General features: G+C 39.9%; 1 protein-coding gene across 1 annotated transcript; it reads left to right on the forward strand.

Annotated features, from left to right (window-relative positions):
- Positions 1 to 3,528: 3,528 nt before the first annotated feature.
- On the forward strand, positions 3,529 to 8,797 carry nox1 (NADPH oxidase 1). The gene is made up of 13 exons (XM_023792186.2): positions 3,529 to 3,620; positions 3,762 to 3,857; positions 3,952 to 4,062; positions 4,646 to 4,730; positions 5,176 to 5,321; positions 5,425 to 5,606; positions 6,026 to 6,152; positions 6,362 to 6,454; positions 6,562 to 6,803; positions 7,170 to 7,332; positions 7,589 to 7,735; positions 7,977 to 8,101; positions 8,446 to 8,797. The coding sequence occupies exons 1-13, from the start codon at positions 3,576 to 3,578 to the stop codon at positions 8,570 to 8,572; spliced, it is 1,689 nt and encodes a 562-aa protein (XP_023647954.1). The 5' UTR covers positions 3,529 to 3,575; the 3' UTR covers positions 8,573 to 8,797.
- The last annotated feature ends 1,670 nt before the right edge of the window (positions 8,798 to 10,467 follow it).

Here is a 10,467-nt window from a genome sequence, read left to right on the forward strand (position 1 = left end):
CTCCCTCCTACTTATGCTGCCATAGCCGTATCTCAGTGCTAACCTAACTGTTAGCACTGCCCATAGTCTCCCCTACTTTGACTAATTGCATATTTTTTCCCCCTACCCCTCCTGGGTTTTGCCGTCTGGAGACCCCAAATTATCACGATATCCTGCACACCCTGCTACATGCGACGTCTCCACTACCCATGACGTCCTTCCGTCCAGCTCGCCGTTCTGCCTGTCATCCTTCATGTATGCCCGGCTGCCTTACTACTGGTTGCCTGGCGATCAGAAGGAGCGCCAACACCGACTTGTCATCACCTCCCTGCTCCCTTGGTTGCTACCAAAAGGAGCTTCCACCAGATATGAAATCCTTTGATTCACTTTGTCCAGCCTACACTGCACTTTTGAATGATGTATTCTGTATGTACAAGACCAATACAATAATTTGTGTTATTAGTTAGAACCAATTTGTTCATTAACATAACTTAAAGATCAGATCATATCTCTTCCAATGTCAAGCACAGACAACACAAAATATGATGGAAATAAGAACAATACTCATTCATCCAACAATGTACTAGATACTGCTTAATAATTCGAAAAGGGAATAATAAAGTTAAAGAAGCTTTTTGATATGAAATGATAGCGCCTGCTATGCTAGGACTGAAGGATGTGTATGTACAGCAATACGTACAAAGGTGGATCTGATTTTTTTAAATTAGTATTTAGCTCAATTTTACATTAATTTTTTATTTATATTGATCCTGCAGTTGATCTTTCTTTACACATGACCTAAGATGAGAAAATGTAGTGGAACACTTATTTAAGCAACCCAGAATAAATTCTGATAACTAAAAAATGCAGTGATAGCTGCAAGTTCTATGAGTGTACAAGTTCCAGCAGTGTTATGTCCCTTGGAATGCTGAGTGTCCGACCAGTCACTAAATCCATTTCTTCACTTACTTTTTCCAGCCTGTACTGTGTTTTTAAATGATGTTTTCAATATGAGAATAACACATAGATGAAGATCAGATCACATTTTATGACCAATTAATTCAGTCAACCAGGTAATGACAAAGGGCTCACATACTATTTGTTGCAACTGTACCTAGATATCAATGACAGAATTGTTCCCGCTGACTAAGGGACATTAGACAATTGATTGAAATCCTGGAAAAGAAAACAGCACAGTCAGGTGAATTCAGTAAATTCTACATCTGGGGTTTTCTAAACTTTAGGCTGAATACTTTGGTCATGGATATTACAGAAGGGGAAATCTGGAGGTTGTAGTGAAGACGTGTGTTACGATCCTATTTTCTTGTGCCATAGGAAAACAAAAAAAAAAAAAACTTCATTCAATCTTGGTTAATTACATGGCAAAGGCAAAAACTGAAATGTGTACAAATCCCCCCCCCCCCCCAAAAAAAAGACAGACAACGTTCCACAATTGTGCTGAATTTCAACAAGTGAGGTCATAGCTCTATGCCAGTAAATATCAAATGTGGGCCCAGTATGTTTGAACAGTCTTTACCAGAAACAATCACTGAACAAACTCTTTTTGTCCCATGATAAAAAAAAAAACTGACCATCAACAGAACACACCTTGTGATTATGCAAAATAATTAAGTAATTAATAATTAACTTAATAAAAGTGATAAAGGACAGATATTCTCATTTATCAGAGAGGTATTTCTTTCTCTTTCTTTTTTACAGATGTATTTAAGCCTTGGTGATTTTATTAATCATGTAAATGATTTTTATTCCCACACCTTTTAGTGAAATACTTCCAGGCAGAAGTGAGCTAAAAATGTCACCAGGGTGATCACTAATTTTCTCGATTTTGTCTAGATTTTAACCCCCTTGTCCTCCCTTTACCCCACCCCTGCTCCTTTTATATTCCTTGTCCTCCTTTTAACTCCCTTGTCCTCCCTTTACACCAGTTGTGCTCCTTTTAACCCCCTTGTCCTCCCTTTACACCAGCTGTGCTCCTTTTATATTCCTTGTCCTCCTTTTAACCCCCTTGTCCTCCCTTTACCCCACCTGTGCTCCTTTTATATTCCTTGTCCTCCTTTTAACTCCCTTATCCTCCCTTTACACCAGTTGTGCTCCTTTTATATTCCTTGTCCTCCTTTTAACCCCCTTGTCCTCCCTTTACACCAGCTGTGCTCCTTTTATATTCCTTGTCCTCCTTTTAACTCCCTTGTCCTCTTTGTATCCTTCTTGTCCTCCTTTTATCTCCTTTCTCCTCCTTTTAACTCCCTTGTCTTCTTCATGGCCCCCTTCTCCTCCTTTTGTTTCCCTTCTTTTTTTCCACTTATGCGTCCTTTAGTCTCCATGTTCTGCTTTGAACACAGGTGTGCTCCATTTTAGAGCCGTTTCATGCAGGTGGTCACCCTATACCTCACCATGTCCAGGAAGATCAAGCTGACAGGAAGACAGACCACGCCCACGGGGAGGGAGATCAGCCAATCAGAGAGCAAGCTGGCTACTTTTCGCAATGCTGCCAAACGCTCTGCCATCATCCAGGCGTTCCTGGGCTCGGCGCCACAGCTGATGCTGCAGCTGTACGCCAGTATCCAGGAGAAGAGCATCCTCCCTGCCCGAGGTGAGGCCTGTCATTACCTGTCACCGTTTACACTTTAGGACTGGAGCCTCAGATGTACGGCCCACAGGTCGTAATCGGATTGATGAAGGTTTTAATCCAACCCTCAGCTCAATATGATGTTACAACACGGATACACTTATTTGAACAATCCCACATTAGAATTTTAAAAGTAAAAGAAAAGTGCTAGATACTTTAGATTGGGTGACTTTTGCTGGGTACACATGCCCTGCAAGCCTATGTCCCTGAGCCATAGAGTGTCTGAGGCCACAGATATGTGGGCTTTGGTTCATGCGGCCACCTGCCTGTCATGTCATCAGGCACCATGAAGTACCGTGAATGACAATGTTCCAGTATTCCTGGAAATAGATATATCAGAGCAAAAGTCCTTTATGAGTGATTGACTGAATCCATGAGACAGTCACCAGAGCTACAGCCGTGTAGGAAATTCCCTGATTCGCTGCACTGAAATGAGAATTTAATATCTTCTTCCTCATGTCTGTCATCTTATCCTTGTTTAAATACATTGTAAAAATAGAAATACATGGTAGGTTCTTGCAAGAGGAAACATGCCAGAATTTCCTGGATGTTGCAATTTGTCATGGTACATTCCTGCAAGGTGGCCTGGAGGCAGGGAATGCATAACTACGGCTCAAAAGTGAGGCACGGTTTGCATAACTACGGCTCAAAAGTGAGGCGGGGTTTGCATAACTACGGCTCATAAGTGAGGCGGGGTTTGCATAACTACGGCTCAAAAGTGAGGCACGGTTTGCATAACTACGGCTCATAAGTGAGGCGGGGTTTGCATAACTACGGCTCAAAAGTGAGGCACGGTTTGCATAACTACGGCTCAAAAGTGAGGCACGGTTTGCATAACTACGGCTCAAAAGTGAGGCGGGGTTTGCATAACTACGGCTCATAAGTGAGGCTCTTAAGTGACACCTCCATCCCGTCTGTCAGCCACTGGTGTCTGCATCAGCCCACAAACATGGGCAACTGGATCATCAACCACGGACTGTCCGCTTTCATACTCGTAAGGCAGTGTTTATTTATTCAGAAAATGTTATATATGACAGTAATATGTGTAAGAGGCAAGTAAGTCACAAATGACCAAATAGCTGATCTTATTAGTCTGTTAAAAATATAGTCATATTTGTGTCTTTGTGTCCAACAGACTGTATGGATGGGGATCAATATATTCCTGTTTGTGTACTATTACCAATTATATAACACTCAGGAGTCATTTTTCTATACACGCCATATTCTATCGGTGAGTGCTACCGAAAGGATTAATAGCAGATTAATAATAGTTACTGTACAAACGGCGATTCTTCATTCCGACGTGATTACCTTGCCTGTTTCAGTCGGCGCTCCCCTGGGCGCGCGCTCCCGCCGCCGTCCTCAACTTCAACTGCATGCTGATCCTGCTACCTGTGTGCCGCAACCTGCTGTCTCTCATTCGGGGGTCGTTCATGGTGAGTCGCGGCGTGACGTCACTCTGACACATGCCTTTGTCCAAACTTTTGCACAGTCCTGCTCTTCCACGGTTTACGTCGTATTTAACTCTACAGAATGTAAATGGTTAGTAGGTGTTCTGACTGTAGTTCTCTGTCCAAAGGAATTGGACAGATAGATTCGGCTTGTGAGGAACGGCAAACTAAGACAGTGCTAAATAATCAATGCCTCGAAAATACAAGATGCTTGTTAGAAATTGTTATACTACAGTCAATAAATAATATGACAAAATATCACTTTAATGTTTAATAACAGGAAAAGAAAGTTGTAACCATCATTTCTTATCTGATTTATAGTGAGTCATATAATTAAATTTCTTTGAGTCTTTTAATCAGATATCAAAGTACAATCAGGAAAAGTATTTAACATATTTCTTGTTATTCCTGTTTTTTGTTGTCGTATTTCAGTAATTAATAAAGCTGGGCGCTATTTTACTTTAGGTAGAGTGATATGTACTGCATACGTCATGAGCCCTTGTCCGTAATCATAAAAATAAAAGCTTTTTTGAACATTGTAATTGAGTTTTATTATTTTTTTCTTCAGTGTTGCGGAAGATCTCTAAGAAAACCGCTGGACAAAAATATAACGTTCCATAAGTGTGTGGCGTACATGATCGCATTAATGACAGGTATAAATTTCCTGAAATGTCACAAAGGTACACATTTCCCACTGTATGAGAGGTACCACCAGGTTTTCAATGCCTTAAGAAAGAAAATAAGCAAAACCTTAACAAATAAATATTTATTTATCTCTCTCTGGACCTTAACTCGAACACTATGTCAAACTTTTAGAGATTTTCCCACCATCTCAAATTGAAGCTATTCATACAAAACATATACAGGATTTTCTTTTTGATTTCCAAATGAACACTGATTTACTTACGTACAATATTTCAATCACAATAGCATTATTATATGTTACATAATACATAATTATATGCACTGACACATAATTTCAGATCTGGTTGTAAAGTAAATATGAAAAGACGTTCAAACTTGTCTTTCTGAAGTGTTTGCATATGTGATGTTTTAGTTACGTTTTATATATTGTTTTTGTGTGTGTGTGTTTGGCAGCTGTGCACACTATTGCTCATTTGCTAAACCTGGAGTGGTTCAATAATAGCCGTGATGGAGAGTATGACATTCTCAGCACGACACTGTCGGCTCTCGGAGACTCGGCCAACGAGACCTTCCTCAACCCGATCCGTTCAACCACCACTGTAAGCAGGGTCTCGTGCATTCATGTACTTATTTCAACATGTTACCATTTTATGTCCAGAATTTGGATTACTTTGACACTTTGATGTTGTCACTGTGCCCCAGACACCTACCTACGTAGCATTTACCACCATCGCTGGGCTCACAGGAGTCATCATCACCCTGGCTCTTATCCTCATCATCACCTCATCCATGGAGGTCATTCGGCGTAGCTACTTTGAGGTCTTCTGGTACACCCACCATCTCTTCATCGTTTTCTTTGCTGGGCTGGTCTTCCATGGAGCTGGGTAAGGGTTTACATTTAGCCTGATAAGATACATTAAGCGATGACAAGATGAGAATCTTTCTTTTCACTTCACTGAGCAGCGAAATGTCACTGAGCGGCATTCCAACCTGCAGTACAGAAATACGATATGCATGGATTAGGAGAGCATCTACAGAAAACACATGGATAGACACAGAACACACAATATCCAAGTAATATGAAACCACAAGCATATGTACAGTATAAAATAGAATTGCTGTATTGTCATTGTTATAAGTTACAATGAAACTCAATGCATGTGATTCCCAGCAAAGCTTTGAGGTACATATTAATGATGAGGAAATGAATATAAATTAGATTAAGTGAAATAAATAAACAAGAATGTAAAGTATTAAATATATGAAATATAAAAACATAAAAGTCCCTGCCTCCCCTCTCTAGGCGTATTGTACGACATTTAGAAACTACTGATCCACCACACAACACTTCCTTCTGCAAAGATCAGCCTCTGAACTGGGGCAACATTCCAGAATGTCCCATTCCTCAGTTTGAGGGGGGATTCCCTCAGGTAAGAGACCGCAGGCAGTTTTCAGTGGAATGCAAAGGCTTTGTATGTTAGTTTAAAAATTTTAATAAAGGTAAAATGCATCTTTACTGCCTGCCAAATGCCTGTCATCAGTTTGTTACCCTTTTTATTGATTAAAACATTACCTCACATAGCCATTATGCCCCATCATTGCTAATTCAAAGATCTTTTATATCCTCTTGTATCTACAGACTTGGATGTGGGTTTTAGGCCCTATGATCCTATACATTTGTGAACGTGTCCTGCGCTTTATCCGCTACATGCAGCCTGTAATGTACAGGAAAGTAAGTGGCCGGTATCGTGTCCTTGAAAGCCTACAAAGCCATTTGCCATGAGGCCCATCTCAGCTCATGCTTGCAAAATACAGAAATCCTCTCTGTTCCTCATGCAGATCGTAATGCGCCCATCCAGTGTGCTGGAACTGCAACTGGTGAAGAACGGCTTCAAGATGGAAGTGGGCCAGTATGTTTTCCTCAACTGCCCGGAAGTCTCACAGCTGGAGTGGCACCCATTTACTCTGACTTCTGCTCCAGAGGAGGATTTCTTCAGCGTCCACATCCGCTCTATGGGAGACTGGACTGGGAATCTTATCAACATGCTAGAGAAGCTGCCAGAGGGGAGCCAAGGACCCAAGTAAAATACAAGATATATATATATACATATTTGATAACACCATCCTTGAGGGGGCACTAATAATATAGTATTACGCTATTACTTATGAATTGATTAACCACAAACTATGTCTTAGTTACATACTGAACTCGTGTTAATTCATCATAAATGAATGGTGACATTTTGTTTCGAGCCGTTACTATATTTGTTATTTTATTTGTTAATTCTGTAAACCTGACTTATTCATGATTTTTACTTCGGTAGTTATTTCTAAGTACTAGAGTGTTACCATTTTTTCTTTTCAGCTCCTCAGCATGTAGAAGCCATGACAATCTTTATGTTAACATTTATGTAAATGGTCTCTGATGCAGTGTCTTATTTTTTCAGAATGGCAGTGGATGGGCCATTTGGCACTGCCAGTGAAGATGTGTTTGATTATGAGGTCAGCATGCTGATTGGCTGTGGAATTGGCGTCACACCCTTCGCGTCCATCTTGAAATCCATTTGGTACAAGTTCAAGGAATCAAATCCAAAACTGCGCACAAGAAAGGTACCATACAAATATCTTTGCATTAAGAGCCTTTGTCAAAAAATAGTGTTACATTACAAACCTGACTGACTTCACCACATGGAAAACAAGGAATTTCTTTTTTAGTTAATGTAATATGAATCATCATTTACAAGAAACCAAGACAGGGGAGGTATTTCATGTTTCTATTTGGTTATGACTTATCTTAACATCTTTCAAAACCTCTTGACTGTTTATCTAGGTCATTACTAATCGCATAATTTTCTGTTTTGTTTAGATATACTTCTACTGGCTCTGCAGGGAAACACATGCGTTTGAATGGTTTGCAGACCTCTTGCAAGTATTGGAGAAGGAAATGACAGAGCGAGAGATGAGACACTTCCTCACATACAACCTGTACCTCACTGGATGGGACTCCAGCCATGTATGTACTTCAACTGAACCGCAAAATCCGACAACTCAAGTTCCAGACACAAAACTGTTACCTGCAGACAAGGGTGCAACTATGGGGGGTTTGAGGTCGCCCCTCATTCATCATGACAATATGATTATTTGGGGGAGATGTATTAGTCAGTTATGATTATTGGGGGGGTTCCAACCCCCCCAGCTCCCCCATAACTTGCGCTAATGCCTCCAGGGGGTCTCCTTCTTTCGAACCCTTGTAGGCTGCACACGTGATGGTTCATTTTGACAAAGACACAGATGTCATCACGGGTTTGAAACAGAAAACCCACTATGGCAGACCAAACTGGGACAAGGAATTCGAACAAATCTGCAACGAAAACCCTTCGTAAGTATTGTATAACCCTTCCTATTTACATATGCAGGTAATCTGACTTACAGACAGCTTGTACTTTCGAAAGGACTGCCATAAAGCCTATTATATAAAACATTTGGGTTAAATGCAATGGTTCGTGATATCGAACGCACATGCTACTTTGTGACGCTCATGAAAACATTGCATGGCTTCAGACTTAGGGAATGGATCTTGTTCGTAACCTGGGCACTGCCTGTACTGGCAATTGTTGGGATTGTCCTTAAACTGTAACATTAATGCCTTAATGCATTTTTCTGAAGACATTTTTGCAAAGTGCAGCCATAATTGATTTCATTTTTAATTGTTGACATTGGTAGGTCAACCGTAGGCACATTCTTATGTGGACCTGAAAACTTGGCCAAGGAGCTGGAGAGAAAATGTGTGGAGTACTCAGATGTGGACCCTCGAAAAACAAGGTTTTATTTCAACAAAGAGAACTTCTAAAGACACTCCCAGACTTTTTTTTAAGTCTTTGTTTCAGGAAATGGAAGCTGTTGTTACTTTTTGTCCAAGTGAATTTGTGCATTTGCACACATAGTGCACCAATGGCAGTTTCATCATTTTTCACGAGTGAATTTTACTTTCAGTCTTCTTACAAAACATTCTAGTCTTTTCTACAAAGCACAAAAAAATGTGTATATATATATATATATATATATATATATATATATATATATATATATATATATATTCATCTTGGTGAATTAAAAGGTAAAGGCTGGATAACACAAATGCTAAATGCTACTGAACGCTAAAATGTGTAAATAAATCATTAAAAAATTCAAATTTGTGCTGAAGTTCAATAGGTAAAGTCACAGCTTAATGCCAGTAATTGCCCTGACCATTATTTTGGCCCTGTTCATATGTACAGTACAGCCTTTCCCAGATTTTATCACTAGACAAACATATCTTTTTGTCCCATACAACAAAGAAAAAAGAAACTAACACACCTTGTCATGTGACTCCAACAACTTACAGATATGTGTATCGTAATGAGGAAATCAAACCCAGACTTATTACTGCACACACCCTTCATTGTAGATTTCAGCCAAGTCGCTGATGTCTAAGTCACAGAGACAGGACTCTGTCAGGACAGACAAGTCTCACGCATCTGGCATAACTCTCACGCTTCTTCACTCTCACGCTCATGCAAGAAATATTCCGGCACATCTATATTATTCCACTATTAAAATAAAAATTAGCTACATCAAAAACGTTGCTGCAATTTGCAAACCCTACAGACTATTTACAAGGTAATAAAACTGTTGAATACATGTAAATGAGTGCGCAGACTTGTCTTGAATTGAAAACCTCATGCCAACCAGCTGACAAAAGTTGAGAAGCCTGGCTCTGCACACGCCCATCACTGCGGATTTCAGCCAAGCGGCTGATGTCTAATGCCAAGTTCACACTACTACTTTTAAAGTCGTCAGATCGCTGGACTGTTCACAGTACATGACTTTTAAAGTCGTCAGATCCCTGGACTGTTCACAGTACATGACTTTTAAAGCCATCAGATCGCTGGACTGTTCACACTGCACGACTTTTAAAGTCGTTAGATCGCTGCACTGTTCACAGTACATGACTTTTAAAGCCGTCAGATCGCTGTACTGTTCACAGTGCACGACTTGTCATCTACAGGGGGTTCACGCTACAAGATCTTTCACAAGGAGAAACCACTAACAAGTCTGCCACAAAAACACATATGTGAATGTCACATATGAAATCACAATTCTAGCATCAACGTACTAGAAATTGTTAAAACACTTCAATAAAATGAAATGACAACACATATGCTCAACATTTACAAACACGCAGCAAATTAATCTTCATATATATGTATATATGTATATATGTATATATGTATATATATATATATACATACATATATATATATATATATATATATATATATATATATATATATATATATACTGCTCAAAAAAATTAAAGGAACACTTTTTAATCAGAGTATAGCATCGAGTCAATTTAACTTCTGGGATATTGATCTAGTCCGTTAAGTAGCAATGGGGGTTGTTAATCGGTTTCAGCTGCTTTGGTGTTAAAGAAGTTAACAACAGGTGCACTAGAGGGGCAACAATGAGACGACCCCCAAAACAGGAATGGTTTAACAGGGGGAGGCCACTGACATTTTTTCCTCCTCATCTTTTCTGACAGTTTTTGTCACTAATTTTGCATTTGGCTACAGTCAGTGTCACTACTGGTAGCATGAGGTGATACTTGGACCATACAGAGGTTGCACAGGTAGTCCAACTCCTCTAGGATGGTGCATCAATATGTGCCATTGTCAGAAGGTTTACTGTGTCTCCCAGCCCAGT

Source organism: Paramormyrops kingsleyae, chromosome 18 (assembly GCF_048594095.1).
Source record: "Paramormyrops kingsleyae isolate MSU_618 chromosome 18, PKINGS_0.4, whole genome shotgun sequence".
Lineage (NCBI taxonomy): Eukaryota > Metazoa > Chordata > Actinopteri > Osteoglossiformes > Mormyridae > Paramormyrops > Paramormyrops kingsleyae.

Coding starts and splice junctions, on each gene's coding strand:
- nox1 (XM_023792186.2), top strand. CDS start 3,576: ATGGGCAACTGGATCATCAACCACGGACTGTCCGCTTTCATACTC. Junction 5,322..5,424: donor CGATCCGTTCAACCACCACT/GTAAGCAGGGTC, acceptor ACTGTGCCCCAG/ACACCTACCTACGTAGCATT. Junction 7,736..7,976: donor CTGGATGGGACTCCAGCCAT/GTATGTACTTCA, acceptor GAACCCTTGTAG/GCTGCACACGTGATGGTTCA.